General features: G+C 51.2%; 1 protein-coding gene across 3 annotated transcripts in view; it reads left to right on the top strand.

Moving 5' to 3' along the window:
- Positions 1 to 22,715, top strand: part of tay (tay bridge) — a 412,490-nt gene that overhangs the window by 165,568 nt on the left and 224,207 nt on the right. For all 3 annotated transcript variants that reach the window (XM_050193859.3, XM_050193868.3, XM_050193845.3), the window contains exon 2: positions 16,866 to 17,018. In XM_050193859.3, the coding sequence (XP_050049816.2) occupies positions 16,866 to 17,018 (153 nt within the window). The remainder of the gene's footprint in view (positions 1 to 16,865; positions 17,019 to 22,715) is intronic.

The following is a 22,715-nucleotide window of genomic DNA, read 5'->3' as shown; positions in this document are numbered from 1 at the left end:
AATGTGTCGGTACCCCGTGGCTGTTACCGGCAGAGGTCCCACTGTATCAATAACGAGCCGTCTAAAAGGCTCCGTAATGATAGGTACCAACTTCAACGGCGCCCTCGATTTGTCCCCTGGCTTGCCCACCCGCTGACAGGTGTCGCATGTCTTCACAAAGTGGTCTGCGTCCCGAAAACACCCTGGCCAATAGTACTCCTGCAAGAGACGGTCCTTAGTTTTCTTAACTCCTAGGTGTCCGGACCACGAACCCCCATGCGACAAGCGCAACAGATCCTGACGATAGCATTGAGGCACGATCAGCTGATCGAACTCCACTCCTCTGCGGTCTAGATACTTCCGGTACAGGACCCCACCTCTTTCCACAAAGCGAGCATTTTTCTTGGCGATACCTTCCTTGATAATGCAGCGTATGTTTTCTAGGCTGCCATCCTTCTTTTGCTCGGCTATCAAAGCCGACCGGCTGACTTTTAGCAACCTGTTAAGTCCGTCTGACGTAGGCGCGATGAGCAAATCTGGAGACAGCTCTTCTAACTTTCCCGTGTCGGGAATTTCCTCTCCAGTATCTGGTGCCTTTAACGCTACAGGCTCAATTTTATCCCGTTCGGGCGTGCTCTGAATACCAGCTTGCTGCGCCTCTGACCCTTTCTCATCGTTCAACAACGTCGGCCCCGCAACTACCGCCTTTGCAGCGAGCTCCCGAACCTTCGATCTGGTTAAGGCCTGAACGCTAGCCTCACCAAACAAAAGCCCCTTCTCGCGCAGGAGGTGATCGGACCTGTTCGAAAATAGGTACGGGTACTGGGGGGGCAGCATAGATGACACTGCGGCCTCCGTCTCAAGTGCTCCGAAAGGTCCTTCAATAAGCACTTTTGCTACTGGCAGACACACGCTATGAGCTTCCACTGCTTGCTTGATCCATGCGCACTCGCCCGTGAACATATCGGGTTCTACGTAAGAGGGGTGAACTACATCCATTGTAGCTGCGGAATCGCGAAGCACTCGGCACTCTTTCCCGTTCACGAGGAGGTCTCGCATGTAAGGCTCGAGAAGCTTCATGTTCTCGTCAGTGCTGCATATAGACAAAAACACGACTTGTGTTTTTGTTTCTGGACACTGCGCCGAAAAGTGACCCGGCTTCTGGCACGTATAACAAACGCGCGCTTGCCTCATCTCGAACCGCTTTCTGCGTTCGGCTTCGGTTGCCGCCGTCTCCTTACGTTCGGTCGGACTGCTTTCACTCGCATCCGCACTACGTGTGTCCCCCTTTGCTCTCATGGGCGTGAACTTTGGCCTCTCAAACTTGGAGCCAAATTCACCCTTTTGACCGTCCTTAGCTCCACGAGCCCGACGCGTCACAAACTCCTCGGCTAACTCAGCGGCTCTAGCCACCGTACTAACGTCTGGCCTATCCAAGACCCAGTACCGCACGTTCTCAGGTAACCGACTATAAAACTGTTCTAGCCCGAAACACTGCAGAACTTTCTCGTGGTCACCAAACGCTTTCTCTTCTTTGAGCCACTCCTGCATGTTTGACATAAGCCTGTACGCAAACTCTGTATATGACTCACTTCTGCCTTTCTCATTTTCCCGAAACTTCCGACGGAACGCCTCCGCTGACAGCCGGTACTTTTTTAGCAGACTCGATTTCACTTTGTCGAAATCCTCTGCCTCCTCTCTCTCCAAGCGAGCGACTACGTCGGCCGCCTCGCCGGGTAGCAAAGTGAGCAAGCGCTGTGGCCACGTTTCCCGAGAGAACCCCTGCTTCTCGCACGTTCGCTCAAAGTTAACCAGGAACAAACCAATGTCCTCTCCAAGCTTAAACGGCCGCATCAGGTCAGTCATTTTGAACAATACTCGTTCTCCTGCACCGTGTGCCTGACTTCCATTACGAGCGCGTTCCATCTCTAACTCGAGACGCTTCATTTCCAAAGCGTGTTGACGGTCGCGCTCTTCTTTTTCTTTCTCTTTTTGTTCTTTAAGTTCGCGCTCATCTTTCTCTTTCTGTTCTTTATGTTCACGCTCCTGTCTTTTTGCCGTCTCCCTCTCCTCAATGGTCTCAAGGCATTCCGACAGCTCGTCATCCTCAGCTTCTAACTCAAGAATAGCCCTTAGCAGTTCTGGTTTTCTGAGTTTGTCTGAGACATCCAGACCCAACTCTCTCGCAAGCTCCAGCAATTTCGGTTTGCGCAACGACTTCAAATCCATGGCTGCTCTGAATGCTGCTTTCTCTACTGCCTACTATTGTCTTGCCGCAAACTAACCCGGCAGCAACGACAACCCCAATTACCAGCTCTGTTTCTAACACTAACAAAAGCCTGGCAAAACTCAGAAGAAGAAAGTCCCGCACTCACCAAACCTTGCAGCCAAGACTTCAGCGCAGTCGTTCCGCTGCAGGCAACCAGTCATCACACAGGGCTCGTTGCGCTGCTCCCGGATGGTCGTTGTGCTGCTCAGCATACAGTCAACCGCATCTCTTCGCTGCTGGCCTCCGTTGTCGCGATCTCACCGCTGGCAACCAGATGTTGGAATCGTACCGCTGGCACGAGTTGTTGGGGTCTCGGTGCTGACGCCCGTTATTGCCAATGGTTCGCAAGCCCCAAGGGTAGCGTTGGCCTGGCGGCCTGGGGCACTGGAAGCATCCGAAGGTCCTGGCAAAGCATGAGAAGACTGGTAACAGAACAACTTGTTTATTCTAACATAGCAAAAGAGCGGCCGGTCAGGTCGACCGAAGTGGAGAGACGGGAGAGCACGTAACTCAACAGTACAAATCGGAGCCTCTCTCCTGGCGTCCGGGGGCAGCTGCTCTTATACTCTCGGCGTCGCGGTCCAAAAGGGAAGGTCACGGGATGAAGGTCACGGGATGAAGGTCACGGGACGGCGCAGCAGGAGCCCACGACGGCGCGAGCGGTTGAGCCGAGAGACCTGCTGAACCGAGTGTAGTGACGCATCGCCAACCGCCCACACGACGGCGCGAACGGTTGAGCCGAGAGACCTCCAGGCTCCTCATTCGGGGAACTCCGCTCCCCGGCTGCCGCGCTTTGACAAGCGAGGGCACACACACACACACGCACACACGAAGACACGTGGCACTGAAACACGCCTGGACACGCTTGGCGGGTAGGCGTCGCGGCGGCGTCGGACGGGCCAAAATGTCCGCCGCTTTGAACAAAGCCCCGGCGTCCGTTGCATCCGCGCCGGCATTACCGCGCGTTGTAGGCGAAACGTAACAGCAGATACGGGCTAGCTGCATTTCTATAGTTGTGTGCAGCGTTGGTAAATGCGGCGTTTTTCCCGCCGTGGTGACTCGGCGGCTGTGACATCCTGCTGCTGAGCGTGAGGTCGCGGGTTTGATTACCGCGTTCAGCGGCCGCGTTCTGCTGGGGCACGAAATCTGAAAGCGCTGGTGTACTTAGATTTAGGTGGGCATCTGATAGAAAAAAAAGAAAAAGAAAGAAACGCAGATGGATCGTAACGTTAAGCCCGCAATTTATTTTACATCGTTCATACGCACATGCGTTTCGAAACTTTTGGCGGCTGACACAGGCACGTCAGAACCAGGCGGCAAGTCTCACGACACGTAGGAAAGACGACTGCTCGAAGTCTTCTCACCTGTTGGAATAGTGTTGCCGACAAATCCATTCAACAAGTTTCGAGTAAGCTTTGACATTAGGAACAGCATCTTCTCCTAAGCGTTACCCGTCTGATCCGGTGGTTCTGACGTATGTACAGGTCTCCCACATAGAGTGATGTCACCTGCTGCTCCTACGCACGCCTCTTTCCAGTGATACGTGTGGCGGTCGCTGCACAAATCATGACTTAGTATTTAAGCAGTAACCTGTTTCAAGCCCCGATTGCACGCGCCTGAAACTTCAGGATATTACTACAAGTTCCACTTTACTCGTGCTACTACATAATGCGTCCTCTGTCTTCTACGACTAGTCGAACTTCCACCACTCTCGCGACGTTGCACGGAACTTGTTCGACGATGCTGGGTGGGCTCAATTCTGTTTGACCGCTGTGCTTGGAGGCGTCAGTACATGTAGTTGGCTGCAGCGTCCGGGCGGTTAGTTGTGAGCGCTGTAGCGTGCAACCACTGCTCTTAGTACAGCGCGATGATGTCTGTATACGTATCGAGTTTGTTGCAGGCGCCTGACGGAAATAGAGGCGGGCGTGTTTTGTTGCGCGCAGAAACAATAGGCACGAGAATGGAGCGGTACCGCGCGTTGGCGTTAGCGTCGAGGAAACGAAGGCCGCTCTTTCGACGAAGGCCGTGCTTTCCCTCTACGCCGTCAAGCGGGGCAGTCTGTAGATATGTGCACGGATTATGGTCGATACACCATTTCATTGCTCTTGCGGCGTGCTGGTCGTAAGCACAGCTTGAAATTGTTCAGCGGCCTCGCATATTTCTTATCGTGAGTCATTTTTACGACATCTGCTGGACGGGGCGCAGTGGAATAAGCTATAGCTTACTCGACGTGTCTCGTAATTCGCGTAAGGGATTGAACTGCCTTCCAATCTTAGAATCGTACATTTCCGGCACAAATGCGGCTGTCTGCAACCTAGAGTTGTTTGGCCCTTCGAGTGACGTTATGCTATGTGAAAATAATTTTGATATCAGTTTCAGTTTTATCATCAGCGTTGTGTAGAAACATAGCTAGAAAAGGAAGTACCTTGGTCACGTGGTTGAAGTACCCTGGTTGGGCCTAAGTGTCAAAGTAAGATTACAAAAGAAGGCGATTATATTAGTAGGAATGAAGATGCTTTGACCTCTTATCATACTGCCGCGCAGCTGTCTATCTAGGTTTCTTCGTCGCCTGTGTTGTGTAGCAGTGTTATTTCCTTTCTTATCGTTTTTCTCTCAAGATGTCTTTTCACCCACAAGTGGGAAGGCCGCGGTTGGGGGAATCTCACGCGGGGCACCAACCGCTCGGTCTGAGGGTCTGGCCGACCGCGTTGTCGCCTGCCTTTGAACTGGCGACAGAAGCGGCGTCTTCTATTTCCCAAACTGTTCGGTGAATGCTCCTCGACTCTTTTGTGCACTTTCTTTTTATAGACGCCGATAGTTCATCGCTCTAGTCCGTCTAAAGCCCAACGGCTGCCTCTGTAGATTTCTTTGTATCTTTTCTTGTCTTTGGGTTATAATTCTTTTTATGCAAACGGCTGTCATCGAGATCGAACTCGGTGAAGCCCGCCCACGATTGGCTGTGCGTATTTGAATCTGTGCGGCCTGATTGGCTCTTGTGAACGAGGAGTTGGGATTGGTGTTTTCTTTGCTCTCAGGCGCAATGTTGTGACGCTTCCCGAGACGCCCAGAGGGAGTTCGTGCCGGAGACACCAAGGGACGTGGTCGCGGCGAGTTCTGCTGAGATGTCATAGTTATGAATTGCGCAAGTGCCTAAACGTTTAATTCGACTAACTAAATTTCAGATAAAACAAATCAGGAAACTGTCTACGGATCGCCAGTGTGCCTCATCTCTTCAGCGCGGAACAATTGGCGACAACATTCTACGCTGCAAAACGTTATGAAGACAATTCATGTGCGCTTGAGTGGCAATACCGAAGACCAACTGCGAAATTTGTGACGGTCATGCACACGGCTTTGGTACACGTATATAGTTGCAGGTCGGCTGAAAACGTGTTGAACGGCGGCTTGTTCGTCTCGCAATCTGCATAATACCGAATTCTCTACCTTTGATCCATGAACTTTGCTTGGTTCAGGTTCGCCAGAGAGCTAGCAAGTGCTGAAGGTACACTGTAAGTACATTAAAAAAAAATTATTAATAAATGAATGTCCAGGACGCCGTGAAAAAATGATTCGATCGAGTCTCAAACAACTCTTTCCGTTTCGAGTTGCGCGAAAGGTCGGTCGATTTGTTTTTTATGCTCGTGTCTTTTTTTTTTTCTATTTCTTCGTTTGCTTCATACGGCTGCCAGTTCGCCGCCGACACAAGCAATGTGTTGTTCTCCAACAGCGTCATATTATGGCCCCTCGGAACTCCGCCTCGTCGCTCCCGGACTGTGTGTGCGTATATATATATATATATATATATATATAGACGACTGGAGGCCTCTGCGGGTGCCACCGGTCGGGTGTTCTGTCGATCGATTCCTTCATTCCACACTTACGTTGCCGGCGCCGAGGTGTCGTCCCTCCGATCCGCTCCGCTATTGCCTCCTCCCTCCCACCTTTTCGCCAGCGGGAGCCCCTCTTTGAGCACGATTACTTCCTGGGAGCTGTTTCCCGTCCGCATCTCCTGTGCCCGTTTCTTTCTTTCTTCGCTTTGCGTTCGCTTCTCTCCGGTCTTGCTCAGCTTCATTCTTCTCTCTGCCGACCGCGTTTATTCCGCACGCTTCGCTTCTTGCGTCGCTCCCTTTTTTTTTTTTTCTCTCGCTTCCTTCTCATCCGCTCTCTCTCTTTCTCAGCGATCTCCTTATCGGTTCTTTAGCTTCCGTCATCTTTTCTTCCTGTCGAATGTTTCTTCCTTTTCGCGGCCGCCGTTTGTTCGTCGGTGTTGGTCGTTTCTTCCTTACGAAACGCTGAGCTGTCGATCGTTAGCTTTGCACGTTTTCTTGCTCTTTTGTTTAGACCGAAAACGGCCGGAAGGGAGCTGGATGAACACCGCTCTTTTGCGTTTGCTGTTCTTTAGGGTGCTCCTGGGAGGTGCTTTATCTTCTGGTCAGAGCTGCCTCACTCTTCGCGAGAGTTTCCAATCTCTTCTATTTAGAATTGTCTACGTTTATTTTTTTTTTGTCGTTCTATTTTCTTATGGGTTCTTATTTCTATTTCGGTATGTTCTTCGCTAGTTATTCCCTCCCGATGTCGCTTTGTTGTTTGCATCTTACGTTTCCTTTGTTTCTTACTCTTTTTGCCGAATTGTGCTGCCCACCTGTCGTGGCATTTGTCAGGCTTTGGTTACTTCCTGTCGGCGGCTCCATTTCACGAGCGATATGTCTAGAAAGTGAATGCTTGTTCTTTAGATAAGCAAAGAAAAATAAAGAAAGTAAGCACTGTGGACGAATTTTTCTTGGGAGTCCACCGCGCGAAAATAAACGAAGAGACCGCTCGAGCTCAGTGGTAGGTTGACCTAGTTTTGCCTTTTAGTCTCGTCTCTCAATATACCGCACGATTGCTTCGAGAACTTGAAGTGAAGCATTTGGTTGTCTGAATTGGGATTAGACAGCTGATGTATACACTGAGTTCTCTTGCTTCTATTTCTCGTCTTCATTTGTCTATTGTCATTATTATTATTTTTTTGTAAACCTGTCTTCATCGTAGTGGAGGAGCAGCTTAACGTCTTGCTTTGAGGTTTAGGCTGTTCGCGGGACATGAGCGAGCTTCTTCCTGCTACGAGTGAGGGCGTTGGTTTTAATGTTAGACGTATATCTTGGTTCCTGACCCCACCGCTATCACTTCTGGACCATTGTTTGTTCGTAGCGAGACGTGGTGTCTTGCCGACCATTGGTTCGGGGCGCTTATCTGATCGATCCCGTGCGCCTATTGTTTATCGTATTTCGGCGAAGTGATCTGCTCAAAATGGCTTTGCGGGATTACAGGGTTTATTTATTTATTTATTTGTATATTTACAAATACTGTTGGCTCAATTTCGAGACATAGCAGGATTTTGTTGCACACTGGGGCATATTTTTCTTCCTGCTCCGGGGCGTTACTTGTTGCGGGCTCCTGATACGCTGCGTATTAGAGTCCACGCACTGGTGATCTCACTGGTTCGGGGCACATCCTTTCTCTTCAAGGCGTGACTCTTTCGTTTAGTTTCGCTTTTGTACGTAACGCTTGCTAGTTCAACCTAAATCAGTGAATAAATGAATGAATCAATAAATAAATCAATCGATTGATGAAATTGCTTGTCTGCCTCGCTCGTATTATGTTTGGCCGAAGCTATAGCAATTGTAGAGGTGGCTTTCGCATGCGTGCGTGACGTGTTTGGGCATTGAAGTCGCTCTCAAATACGATCTTTGAAGGAACCTGTCGCGTTGCCTAAAGAGTATCGAACGGGCTGCTACACTTCTTGCTTTACTCTGCCCGCTTCTCCGCAACTCGCTTTATGTACAGACGCGTTAAGGGACAGCTGCATGCAGTGTATACTTCGGACGCATTTTCGGCATTTCCTCGTACGGCGTCGGTGCGTGCGTTTCGCCCCACGCGATAGGCACGCTGCTACAGTGGCCTATACGCAGTCCATGGAGTGGCCGTCTTTAAGCGAAAAAACAAAAGACAAAAAGCGTACAGCACGTATCTGCGCGGAATGCGGAGAGGTAATCGCGCAGCGTAAGATGGACTCGCCGACTCCTGGCGTGGAGAAGTCGAAAAAGCGTCGGAAGTGCGCGCCATGTTCCGTTGAAGTGCGCGCCATGCGCCCCGTTAGTTGGTTGCACGACTTCGAACTTAAGACATCTCGCCGGGTGCAGGCGCTCGCAACTGGTTGCTCCTCTTATTTGTTGCTCCAAGCAGCGTTGCGCGAACCGACTCCGCTCGCTTCCTCCGGCGAAGGCGCAGAGGCCGAGACGGCGCTCCCGCGCTATTCGCGGTGACGCACTCGACAACCCCTTTCTGACCCGTGCTCACTTCGTATAACTGGCTTTGCCCTCATCCTGTTGGCACTTTCGCTACGTGTAATGCCTTTCGTTACCTGTAATCCCCCCACCCCCCTCCCTCCATCCCTCCCTCCATGCGCGCGCACGGCTCGTCGAGCAGACACGAAATATTCTTGGCTCCCTGCCCGAGTTGCCGAGAGCCGCGGAGATATCGCCGCTTTGCCCGCCGGCGTCTTCTTCGCTGTTTCGCAAGCGTCGTTTCTTTCTTTTCCTTCTTTCCACGTTTTAACGCCTCTAGCTGGATTTCCTCTCTTCAGCTGAATCAGCGCGCGTGGAACTGTTGTGCGAGTTTTGTTATGCCGAGTGTCTGCGGCCTGCCCAACCGATGCAGATCCTGTCCATTCACCTGCTGGACTTTCAATCTCCACCTGAAGCGCTGTCATGGAGGCGCGCGTGCTGCGCGTTAATGCGGGCCTGGTTCAGTTGTCTGCTATCCATTGCACAGCATTTGCAAAAGAGAGCCAGTGTAGGTAGCGTTTCTACGCTGCTACGTATGCTAGCCTTGAGAAAACTGGGCGACGACGGCGTTTCATGCGTAACGCGTGGAAGTAGCGTAGAAACTATACAGCCTGTTTTGTTGTCGTAGCAACCATTCAAAAGTAGATGAAGACGCAGTTAACCTGCCCGATGCCTTGGGGTTTTTTGAGGTAAGGATCGCGCATTGTCTTTGCTTTTAGGGCAATAAGCATCATTAAGATTAGATTGTTTCTGAACTCTAGTCATGGATCTTAAGGGTCGAAAGTAAACGCAGCACAAAAGTTATTTATTATGTAACTAATTTTATTACTTTGGCACCAGCCACCGCTTGTCCGTGCCATCCAAATCAATCAATACATATGACGTTGATAGTTGCGTGTTACGTTGATAGCTACGACATTCAGGCGCATAGCTGTAGTTGCCCTAAAAGCACGGTGCCCCACCCCCATTCTTTTTTTTTAGAAAGAGCGTAGATGAAGAAACAGCATAGTGTCTTTCTGAAAGAGGCTCAGACAGGCTAACGCGTCCAATTCAGCGCGATCTACAGCGTTGTGCCTCAAGATTGCGGTCCTGATTTCTCATATTCCTGCTCGTTGTGGACGCTTCATTGACATCGGAGATATCCAAACCCCTTCATGAGACAGTGCGATTGCTGTTTCTACGGATAGCTTTAGGTTTAGTTCGCTAATGATGATGGGGGCGTGATTTAAACTGTATGACCTGTGATAGCGCTCGATTCTGCTTCCCGAAAGAGATGCTCTGAACGAAGCGGTGGGCCTTCCTAATGTTGCATGCGCTACGAGACTTTGCGTACTTGCAGCGTACTGAATAATTAGTAAGGGATAACTTACGTGAAAGGCACATTGATGAATCTCTACTTGACAAGAAAACCGATAATTATGAATCTGATCGACCGTGTTTCATTTTTATCATTGCTTCTACTCCCCACGTCATTTCTTTTCTCATTGCGGCATTAGTTAGCTTCGACGGTGTAGTCGCACAGAGCCTCGCACAGCGTACGTGCCACACTTTTTGTAGCTCTTCTTCCGCAATCCGATCACACGCTTCTTCCTTTCTCCGTCGCAGCTTTCGCGAAACCCCTTTTAAATCTCATTCCTCGAACGGAAAATGTCGGCGATGCATTATTCATATCGCTGCGTGTTTCTCCCGTCGCGTTTCATCTTTTCGAAAGAAGGAAAAATAAGGATCAATAAACGTCTGCAACGTTCGTGTAACGCAGTTTTCTCCATTGAGGTATACCCTTGCTCCACGCCATGCAGGCGAGGTCCACGCCAAGTGAGGAAACGCTTTTACACAATGTCAGCGGTGGAGACGACGACGGTGCTTTTGCCTCCTGCAACTGCGCAAGCCACCGATTGGACTTAGAGCGTGCTGTGGTTCTTGATTAATACCCCTGGCATACGGGCACCCGCAAACTCCTTTTAACTCCGTCGGCTTTATCTCGAGGGAGATGCACCCGGTGTCACCCGGTCGCAGTTCCGCTAAGGGAGTTTAACGGAGCTTTCGGTCAAGCGAGATCGGCGATCTCCGTCTGTGGCTGGAGGGAGTACTCTCGTGCCCATACTTCTTGCTGTAAAACTGGTAATTCCCCTTCTCCCTTCCGGTAATTTAGTTGTTTGCATTAAATTTAATGTTGCGTGTCTTTGGAACGTTTCTAATGAATTAAATAAATGGCCAGGTACAATTCAGCAACAGCTGTGCTTGCTGCTTTCGACAATACTTTCGACCTAAGCCGCTTGGCGCCATGTTTTTCTCGTCTTTCAGGACGTTTACACCAACCCGACGATCTGGTCTGGCCGAGTCGGCTTGTCGGGCGATATGCCTGTCGAGTTATGTAAACGCTAGACGGTCGGATTGAACAAACGTCGAGTCTGGCTGAGTCAGCCCGACCAGTTCGTGGCGTGCATGTAAACGCGGACGGGTCCGGCCCCCTCCAGCGCCGAGTCTTGCGCGGGAACACTGGGACGTGGCCACTTATGCGCCGGCAGTGGGGAGAGTATCAGGACGAGGTCAAGACAAGGCACTGTGCAAGTGCACCCTCATCGTATACCCAAAGGACCCACGAAATGCAGCTGTTGTTGCAAGTGGCAGCGGGAACCAGAAGCCGATTTCGAACGCGCTGATGTCTCGGCTCGACGCTGTGTGTCGCCGTTGTCCAGACTCGTCCATGTCAACGCGGTCGCGTTGGACTCGGTCATCCCGATATCTGGCTGGACCTGCTCGTGTCGGGTTCATGTAAACGTGGCCTTTGTCGTGCTAGTCGTGCAGTGGTCGGTGTGCACGGTCACTCATGACTGACACCGGCACGGTAGACAAAATAAAAGGAGAGCTCAGGAGGACACCGTGCACGAAATGTTGCGTTTTGGTATAGTTTGCAGCAGTTCGGGTAGCAGATGCAGAGCCAACTCGCTACGCCGCAAAGTAAAACACAGATCAAACATACATCGCAGAGCGTTAATTATAATAGCGACGAGCGTAATTAGAAGTTACATTCTTGTACAAAAAGCAAGCATTGCCTAATGCCCCTCTGGCGGCTACTTTTAAAGAACTCCTTATTGGCCGTGTGACACGACCACAACGTCCTTGAGGTAGAACTCCCTTAAGAAGTCTCGCGCTCCCTTTGGACTTTGCAGATGCCCGTGGGACTCGGGTATAAAAGGCGTCACTCACTGTTTGTTTACTTGCTCGTTCGCGTGTCTGTTTGCAGCGCGCGCATGCGCGTGGTTCTTCGTACGGCGGGGAGCGTCCGCAATATGTTTGCACCCTGAACCCCCGTCCTCTTCTTCAGTTCTTTTCTCTTTGTACTGAGCGCATTCTCTCTAGTACTCTGGTCAAATCCATGCCGGTCGATGTGGCACTTGCGTGCGTCTCTTCTCGTCTTCGGAACCTCTTTCTTTCACTCTCAGATTCCTCTGTCACTCCTCCGCTCCTCGTATCCTGTCTCGGCTTCGTAGATCGAGCCGGTTCGTTCTCCGGGGGGGAAGAAGGTTGCTGCTAGCTTCTTTTTCTTTCCTTCCCCCCTTCCTCTTTGTGCGCGAGCAGTCACGGAGGCGTGTCGGCGCGCGCGCCCGCGGTAATTGCTGCCTTCTTTGCTCGACCACGAGGCTGCGTCTCTTTCGTTTAGTGTTTCTTTTTTGGCTGTTCCTGCGTTGCGAGAAAGGAAAGCACGCGCTGGGCCACGACTGTTTTGGAGCACTCTCCACGATCCCCATGTGCCCTCCTGCCCTCTTCATACTCGCGGTCGTCGCGACAGCAGCTGGCAGTGAGCGACGCGATGGGATTAAGTACGCACCGCCGTATGGTGCCCGCATGTGTGTGCGTGCGTGTGTGTGTGTGTCGTGATTAGGAAGGATGACGACGATTGGCGAGGCGCGAGTGGGGGTCACTTCGCGGTGCTGACCCTTCGCTAAAGGAGCGCGGTAAAAGCGGGAGGGGTGCTTAATGCGAGACGTATCCACTCCGTTAGTCGCGGAGAGGAGCGGATTTGTCTCCTTTCCTAGGATTCGTGCAACAGAATGAATGTGGAGAGACCGCGTCTGGGTAGTAGTGCGCATTTGTAGGCGGGAGACGCGCTTTCGGGTCGAAGGCTGAACGATTATGCGGAAACCCTTATACGTTGGCGCCACCGCGGACCGCTTCACCTAGGGCCCTCTTGTTACCGCGCAAATGTCCGGTCCGGTGGGCTGGAATTATCCGTCGTCGCTTTAGCTCGGCGATGTGGCATATTAATTATCTGACCGTTGGAGCTGGCACGCTGCGCTTGCGTTAAACGCAGCAGCGAGAAGAATGTGTTCATACGACAGCGTATGATTTAAAGCTAAACTGCTGCCATAAAGCAAGGAGTGGCTCGACTGCTTAGCACGGCGTCCCTCACCGCCGGCTGTACAACTTCTGGCCATAACTTAAACCTTACGTTATGCGCAGCTTGGAATCTTAAGTGAAGAGAAGCGGTTAATTAGATGCTATAAACGTGCGCATTTCATTCCTTTGTCTTTGGCGTAAAGGAACTTGACGTGCGCGCATGCGCTCTCGCGCACCCATGCCGCACAATGTTATACATGTGGACAAATATCTAGATGGCACTGGCACGATAGAGATATACGCTTATCAAAGCTGTAGATGTGCTGATCATACAATATCTATGCTAATATACTATATATACATATAAATATATTAAACGTATAGATATACATCATTATGAGGACTAGATGGTCACAATCAATGACAGGTCAACAAGCACGCGTCGTTCCATTCATTGTTAGGAATACCATGTCAAACAAAATTTAATTATTGTTGCCTTATGGTTAGAGCATACGGCTGCTGTGCTGGGAGACCGAGCTTCGATGCCAGCATCGACCGCATTAGGACTCGTTTTCCTTTTCCTCTTCTTCTTCTTTTTTTTTTTTTTTTTTTTTAAGGTGTGAGCTATTCCACAATACAGCAGGGAGCACCCAGCAGCCACGGTCAGTAAAGTCCGTGAGGATTCGCAAAGAAAACTTCGCTTTAAACGGCGACAAGGAGACGAGACATTTCTCTCGTTTCTCGCATCTTTGAGTTACAACTTCATCTTCGTTTTTCACGCTTCTTTCTTTCTTTCTTTCTTTCTTTTACTGCAATTTGACTGCGCTCAAACAAGGGACCGGCGAGGCTCAGTCTGCTTAATAAATACGAGCACTCGCATATCCACCGACACCGCTCAAGTTTGTTTCGTTGCGTTCGCTCGCTAATATGCTACAGCCAGGCGCCGCGCTGTATGTGCAAACGAACGAGCAACGTACTCGCGCGCGTGCTTAGATACTATCGCCGCAGATAACAACACCACTCTGCGCAGGTTATACGACGCTATATACATAAACTGAAGAGCCCCTAATCTCCCCCTCCGCGTCGTTCCCCCTCAGCCCTCCCCGCTTTTATTACAAGCAGTGATGTAAGAGAGAAAAAAAAAAAAACGATGTAACATCTGTCCACACCTTCTCGACACTTTACTGCGACGCATCGTAATCGCGAGCGTGTCGAAGGGCGCCATGCGCGCGGTTCCCGTCGCTTCCCCGCATACACTTATAGCCGCCGGCGAGAGTTTGAATGCTCACATGGTGCAACCGCGTTTCTCTCGACGCGCAACGGTCGAAAAAAGTACGCGTACGCGCGCAAGCCGCTCTCGGGCCCCTGGGGCGTCTTTAGGCTCACGCGGCGCGCATTCATTAATTAATTAGTAGCTGGCGAGGGGGGCTTCGACGACGCAGCTGCGGCCTCATCGGCTGCTTGCGCCGCCTGTATTGTCCCCGGCGCTGCCGGCGGGCGGGCGGGTGGGCGTACTCGTTCGCGTGTCGAGAGTGTTCGTGCACGTTTGTTTGTTTGTTTGCTCTTGTTGTCAAATAGGCTCTCGCTTTGTGTTGTTTAGCCAGAGCTCGCGCGTGCTCATCGCACCTGACGCGAGGCGCGTGTGGTAATGTATACGCATTGTCTGCCGGGCCTGTTTAGAGCGCACCCCGGGTATTAAGCTTCGTTTTTTACTGCCTCCAGTGGCAGCGTGTCTGTCGGGCCTTTAGGCTTACGCTCGTTTGTCGGTTCGTCTAAGGCAGACAGACCTCTGCCCCTTCGTTCGGTCGATCATTCGGGCTTTATTAGTATTTATTTCTTTATTTTTGTCGACACCCGACGTTATTGCTTCACCTGCAGCGCTGCAACACTCGGGGCGATTTTTTTTTATTCGCTCTCGTTCGCGCTTTGTTTTATTGCGCGCCCGTGTATGAGGTGGTGTCTACACTATAAAAGCGCGAGCGATGTTGAGGGCCAGCTCGTAAAACATGCGCGCGCTCTGCTTCCGTGCGAAGCCACTTTGCGTTTTTCTATCGTCTCGAGCGTCTAGTCGTGGACGCGTTCGGTTATCGAGAGTCGGGTTGGGAGGTATGCGACGGGTTGCAGGACGGAGGCGTGCTGAGAACGAAGCGGGGCGCAATCGCCCCACCCCCCCCTCTCACTCCCCGCCATTGTTTCCCGGCCGACGTTCAACGCGCTGACGTGACGAGATTAATCGCCGCCTCGCGCCGATCCAGCGATTTCAGAGGCGCGAACGTAACGCAATGCCGAACGGCTAGGAGGTAAAGCAGGGAAAACAGCTTGTTATAGCGCCCGCCGGTATGTAAATATGTTTCCGGTTGCCTAGCGTCTCTTTGTTAGAGCTGCCGGAGGTTTCCTGAACGATTGGCGTATAGACATGTTCACCTGAAGGCTGCATACGCCGCGTACTACATTACGAGTACAAAGTTCCGCTAGGTAACATCGCGAGATAAAGTAAGCGCAATATTGACGTTATATCGACATTACGTTCGCCGCCACGTAAACCTATGAAGATTATGAAACTCTGGAGGAGATTCTCAAATCACTTGCGGACATGAAAGTGTTCCAGGAGCGCAACAAATAAATCTAACTTGGCTAATATTGAATTTGGAAGCTCGATCGTCTGGTGTTCTCTTCTCGTAAGGCTAATATGCATAATGATCCGAGGGTACACATGTCGGATGAACGCGCTGTGTTACACGCAATGTCCGCAGGATGGAGTTGCTATCCGTTGCTTTCTCGTTTTCTCCTTCTTGCATTGCTTTGTTTTTCTTTTAGCTCAAGCAGTGCCTAATGGTTTGGAGGAAGCGTGTGCACGTAATGACGATTTCAATTTCTGATACACTGATGCGATGCTCGCAAAACGCCTATGTATAGCGGCACTGCATGCATGGCTTAACTGGCAAATCAACCGTGCGAATAGAAACGTATCTGACGTAATATAGAGAGAACAATTGTGTATAGAAGACTTGCGCATTAGGTGATTCTGTATAGTGTCGATGTTGAGTCCTTGAAACGTGGCGCATACTCTATATCGGTAGAAATATCCAGCTTGTCCGTAGGCGTATTACCGTTTACGGAATACTGCATTACAGGAGCCGTGGACGGTTGTGGTAACGCTAGTAGCGACATCTTCTGTCGCTTTGTCGAACGACAATGCGTGAAAAACATTTTAACGCGGCGAGTTAAGGGCCCCTTGTCGCAGAAAATCCGGCGTCGGCGACGGGTGTCCAGCGTTGGACGTGGCTTCGTCAAAAAGAATTTCGAACCAAATTCCGAACGACACATACTCACCCACTCTTCTACCACCAAAGTTGCTCGTACCTTGTCTTTCATTCTTTACAAAGTTATCCATCAGAATATTTAGAACGGCAGCCCACAAACAAATGTAATGAAAAAAAAAAAAAAAACACATACAGCGCGTAAAAGGCCGCGTTTCTACCAGAAAGCTTATCCTCGTGCATAGCGTTCGCCGCCAGCGTTTCCCGGTCAACGTTGCGGTTACGTGAGCTGCAGTTGCCGGGAAGCATGAAAAGCAGTAAGGGGCCTTTGAACGCTATCGCGTTACACTCTTAAAGGCCATGCTTAAGCGTCCTCCAATTTTCGTTTTGTTACATAGGTGCTCTAGTCGAAAAAAAGAAATTAAAAAGACGGAGCGCACGTTGCCGATTAGGTCGCCGCCGACGTTTTACCCAAAGCAGGCCGGAAGAGTGTGGTTGGTTATTGCAACAATAGCTGTGTCATTCGAGGTTCAATTGTGCACCACAAGATGGCGCCACCAACGCGACCGCTGGCGCAAACGTCTCCGCTAACCCGCTAATCCGTAAACTCAAGTACGTTTACGGACGAGCTAAAGCTCGCTAGTGTGTGCGTGTGTGCGTGGAGTAATGGTTCTTACTTCTTTTGCGCAGAGTACGATCAAGAGCCGGGAACCGGAGACGCGACCGTCGTCTCCGGAGCTCCTGCTCAACTCCAAGATCAACTGCAACGACAAGCACCCGCCGGCCTCCTCACCCACGCCTCCGAGGACCAAGACCAAGCCTGCCAGGACGAGCCTAAACAAGGCGAGCCTCATTAGTCATTCATTAGTTTCCGGCAGAGAATGCTAGAGGGAACTCTGGCGCTAGTGTCCACGGGAACAGTCGCAGGTATAACGGCTCAGCCAGCAAGAGAATTAGTACATGGATTTGGCCAAACTTTGACCTTCTAACTCTAAGCGGCTTTACGGCCTTGCGAATCGAACATTTCGGCGTCGCCTTTCAGCAACAACTCGCGTTATAAATGCAACAACTTGCAGTGTTTGATGCACAATACGCATAGACCATGTTCACACGTTTAGATGAATACGGTTGCTTGGAAATTAGGGATGTAAAGTGTAACAAATAAAACCAAGAGAACTGCGGAAGCCACATGCACGAAGTGGAGCTTAGAGAAGGCTATCTATTGCCCACCATGCATGGTGCATTATTACCCGTGTTATCAGAACAACCGCAGTGCCAGTTTTCCCACTGGTAATTTTAGTGCGAAACTTTGATTTGTGCGGTTCGGACGGAATCGCCCGCGCGCGTGCACCAAACGGCGCTTGGGCCTAAGATCTTTTGGTCGACACTTGTTGCCTGCCTGAGTGCTGCTTTCACAATGTTCTCTGAAAGGCCATTGATCGTGGCGTGTTTCATCCGTACTTGGTTTCGCTCAGTCTAGCCTTGGCTTCGTCCTTAGCAGTGATTGTATTCAAATGTTGGGGAATATCGGAATGCACTCGATTGAAATTCATTGAAAGGTGGTTTATGAACTCGGTATAATGTCGGTAGAAGTTCCGTAAAGGGCAAGTGACACGGCAGCCCTTCGATTACAGTGACATTTGCGCTAACTCGGGGAAGGATCCACGCATTGTCATTTTGATCGCGTATTAACACTTGGGAGTAGAATAACCGAGTGGTATTATTTCAGTTGGACTTCATAAACATATAGCAGTGATTTGGCATTTGAACACGTTTTATGCCTGTGATCTTTGGACGTGCTGTATATGGCTTCGCTCGAGAGGCAAGGAAAAGTGAATTTTATATGACATTTTTAGTGGCATGTATGTTCGTTGGGTTTGAGATCTCGCCCTTGGCGGTATTCATCCCGTGCGAATTGAACCCGTCTACAGGGCATGTTGACAGATAACCAGCGTGAAGGTTGGTTCTTCTTATTCTTGGCGTTCCTTCTGGACCAAAGGTGCTTCACCGGCGAGCGTGGAGCTATGTAATGCCATCCTCTCTTCGTCGTCTTTTCTACGCCAAAAGAGCTGGCCACGAAATTACGAATATATAATTGACAGCACCTACGTATCGCTTTTTCGAGACCCAAAGCTGTCAAACGAAACGAGTTCTGGAATCCCAAACTGCAGTGGGTCGTCGGCCATGTGTTACGGCTCTAAACGGCAAGGTCAATCTTAGTGTGCTTTCCGCGAAACGACCACTTCACCAGCGCCCGCCTGGACGACGACGGGGCTACGCGCTGGCTATGGACACGCAAACAAAGAAGTTCCCTTCGAAGTGACAACAACCGCGGCATTCTTTGGAAGCAGTTGTGGCTGTCGAGACGATATTCGTGAAATCGCTACAAGCTGGTCGTTGCGAAGAGCCCACTTATTTATGCAAATAGTTAACGCCAACGACTTCTGCGGGGACAGCGTCGACCCCTGTTTCACGTGCCTCTTCATTGTATCGTAGGCAGGCGCGAAGGCTTGACACCAGAGGCGAAGTCCGGCGGTGTGGTTCACACCATGGGTGGGACTTTGCGAGCAGTGCTACAATTCCAATTGGCCTAGAGAAGGAAATCGAATTCCCGTCGTCGAGCGAAACAATGAAACCAACTTATTAAAAGCAGAGCTTGAGTGTTGTGTAGGGTGCTCACATTCCTTGTGAACCTAAAATGTAGGTATCTACATATAACTTGTACACAAACTTTCTCATCGTTCGGACGTCGTTCGGGACTTCTATCTCATTCGCCCGGCACCTGGCACGGGCACCAGTCATGGAACCTTTGTGGGCGCTTGGAACCCCAACTTCACTACAGTCTGTAGAAATAGCACTTCGTAAGGCGCATGGCAAGATCTGTTGTTGCGTCTGCCACTCGACTGTTTCTTTTCCCGCTTCACAGAATTTCCCGCTTCACCGTCGAATTTCTTATGTTAATGAGGCCTTATGTGTCCTCCATATAGCGGCAGGATGCGCAAGTGGTCACGTTGCTATATCGGGACTGCAGTAGCGTCAACTGGAGATTTTGCACGAGTTGAAAAACTTCGCTGCGTCCGTAGTTGATGTGAATAGTCTCATGTAGTAATCCAATTTCCAGTAGCAGGCCACCACCATGCAGTGCAATTACATAGAAAAATGATTGTCAGGCAGCAGTCCGCTGTTTTTACATTCGAGACTCAAAAACTGCAGTTGAGGACATTTTACTTTAAACTTTCAGAGTAAGAAGTTTCTGATAGGATGTCTCAAACATTGGCCCTTTGAGAAAGAAATGTGAATACAAAACGAGAATTTCAACGAGGCGGCTATGAAACTTTTTGGTCAGAATAAACTGCTAATGTAGTTATGTCGCATAGCGTATAGAGCTGTGTCACGTTTAAAAAGAATGCAGAAAACAGCTGTCGTGTGCCCCCTACTCCTCCCGCTATTGGCGCCTGTTTTCAGTCGCGATAAATGTATCATTAGGAGAGCCGGCGGCAAGCACAAAGTACTGCAAACACCGGTCGCCTTAGTGTTACTCTATAAGCGCGATAGCTACAGAGCGATCACTTATCGCACTCGTTCGCCGTCCTTGCTCCGCCACCATTAGCATTCGGAAGTCATCGCGGCGATCAATTCTCCGGCTCGCCCCAATAGCCCGTTCCTCTGGTGCAGCCCCCAGTCGATGTTAGTAATCTTCGCAGGCGTTGACGCGTTTAATGCTAGCCGCTCGCGCTGATTCTGCGTCGGCCCGTAACGTTAGTTTCGCGTGCGTAATTGCATTTTGCTGCGCCGGCACGACCGGCTGAGCAACGCTTGTACGCCGTGCAGTTATATGCGTTCGCCAGGAGCGGTTGCGCGTCTCCCCGACCGCCGAGCGGCCGAGGCCTCGGGCTCATCTTAACGACGTGCTCGGGAAAAAGAACACACATTAAGCTTCCTAATGCGGATAGGGGGGGGGGGGGGGCGCAACAACCACCCCTTTGCAGTCCCCCCTCCCTCCTTCCCACTCCGTTTGAAGAACTGCACGGAAACGGACCTAAGCAAACATATCCCCGTTGGAGCAGTAGGGGTGAGCACCGAATCTGTGCCCGCCTCGCGTGCTAGCTCCCCCCTCCTTTCCTCCTATTTTCATTCCGCCGCTTGTGCTTGCTGAAGTTGGGCAGCGAGGGCGAGCCCTCATTAGAAGCTCCTCCGGCAAAGGTACCGGCACCAGCTGCTGTCCGGAGAGAGAATTAGCGGCGATTCGGCGAACGTTGAGTGCCTTTGCGGGATCCTCGGCGGGGTTCGCGTTCTTCACGCGAGAGCCGCTCCCTCCGGCGGGAGTAGGGGCCACTAAGAGCGCGAACCCGCTGTTCGGGAGCTGAGCTGAGCGGCGCTGGCGCCTCGCGTTCTCGTGCGGTTGTGGGGAAATGCAGCGAGAACGAGACCCCAGCGAGAGATTGAAGGGGAGAGAAGAGGGAAAGGAAGAGAGGAGCATCGGACAGACGGGCGATAGCGTTGTTTCTGCCTGCGGAGTCCATCTCGGGGAAGAGCGCGGTGCGCGCGCGAGGAGGTTGTGGATGGCTGGGATGGGGCCTTGTTTCGGGACAAGATTCGTGGGGGAAAACTCGAGGGGGAGCCAGAGGGATGCGTGTCAGATCGATGCTGCCGGCTTTGTCCGGAGGAATCTGCCCCATCTGCCGGCCGAGCCGGCAAGCTCGTTGTCCTCGATCGACGCTGCGTGTAAGAGAGCGGCCTTCTGTCGCCCTCTTCAGCTAGCGCGTGCGTGCGTGCGCCAGTATTGTCTCAGTGTCTCCACGCCCACACGACCCCTTTTGTTCGGCTCGCGCGTAACCGAACCAGCGCCGGCCTCTCGTTCTCGCTCGCTCGGCCGGCTGCCTTTCGCTGGTGCGATTATAGCGCTTCTTGCTTTGCCGTTCGTTCCGCCATTGTTATCCCTCTCGAGCCTGATGGTTTGTTGCGTATGGTTGCTGGGTGTCGTTATTTCACGCGTAAGCTAGCTGCGATATTTGGTGTGAAAGAAAGCAAAAAAATAAACGAAAACCGAGAGAAGTCGGCCCGCCCGAGGAGATGCGCTGGGAAGAGAGTGGGCGGGGCTTTCTTCTTCCCGCGGCCTGTTGCTGCTTGCTGTTACTACTGCGGTTTGTCTTTCTCGTCGGCGTCTTTCGGCATTGTGGAAACAAGCTTCTTCCTGGATTGCATTGGGCTTGTTTACGCATGCAGGGCGCGCGCGCGCCACTGAGAACGCCGCACGTACACGTCACCTTTCCAAACTTTTCTTAAGTGCTCCCGCCCGAGCGCACGTACTCAGTTCTTCTTCCTCTTTCCTGGCCGCGGTTTTGTTTCCCTTGCCTGTGGAGCTCTTCTGATTTATTTATTTTTTTCGTTCAGTGTTTCTGGTTTGCCGGGCCTTATTACATAGTGGTCGGTGCACCTTATCGCTGCCTGCGATTTAGTTCGTGCGCCGAGGTGATGGAGCAGCCCAGCTGCAGGAGCGAATCGATGCAAAGCACGGCACTAAAGAGGAACGGATAGTCGGTTGCGTGTGTGAAGGCAATTAGCTCTTCCTTTTCTTCCTCTTCACCCCTATACCCGCCCGTCGTCTTCCGATGGAAAGCGTTGATTAACGTTCCTGTCCGCAGCGCTCTTCGCGGCCGGAGCACTGCTTTTTTATGGAGCGCACGCTCGATCAGCGGTGACTCTGATGGATGCCCCCCATTTTTTCTTTGATCCGGGCTGCAGTCGATTGAAACGTGGCGCCGTTCTTCGTCCTTTCGAGCGCCAGGGGCTTTGCCGACACCGCTTGCTTCGCGCATGCTAAATATATGAAGACGTTTTCCTTTGTCAACGCGTTTTTTTTTTCCTGAGCCACGGCACGTACATCGTCTTGCAGTGACTGAGGGGGTGCATTTCTTTCACCGATCCTCGACGGAGATGTAAGACATCATCCCATGGCGATTGACGCGTGTTCGTTTATCTTGTCGCATTAACGGCTATATTAATGAACAGACCTTGCGACTGTTTCCACCGTCCGAAGACGAAGCAGTGGCTTCCGCCTTGTGAGTAGGAATCACCCTGTATTCGCGCTAGCCGCTGTATACTTTCGAATCCGTTATGTTGAAAGCAGTGTGAAAGGTTGTTGTACCTAATAATGCAAAGAATATGCTACGAATGCGTACTGCTGCAATGTGGCATTATTATATTGACGCAGCTCTTGGTCTGTTACTTGCTTCTCCGGACTTTGAGCAGGCATATTTGTTCGTTTCGCTTTTAGCAAGTTTGACTGCATAAGTTTAACTTGCGTGCTCGTGCTTAGCGCTTTCTCTAGGAGGAAAGGGGAAAAAAATCAGTTTGCACCGAGGGTGTGTATCCTGCGTAGCGAAATCCGTATTTTGACGCTACAGCCCCCCCAACCCCATTCATCTCTCTGGTCCGGCCGCTTAGGGCACTCTCAGTCTGTTCCACCAGCTTCCGCCGTGGCCCGGAAGCGCCGCGCTTCCTTCCGTCTCGATGGCGTAGGCAGGCAGACCAGCAGGC

This window comes from Dermacentor andersoni, chromosome 3, assembly GCF_023375885.2.
Source record: "Dermacentor andersoni chromosome 3, qqDerAnde1_hic_scaffold, whole genome shotgun sequence".
Taxonomy (NCBI): domain Eukaryota; kingdom Metazoa; phylum Arthropoda; class Arachnida; order Ixodida; family Ixodidae; genus Dermacentor; species Dermacentor andersoni.
This window is presented reverse-complemented; position numbering and strand designations above follow the sequence as displayed.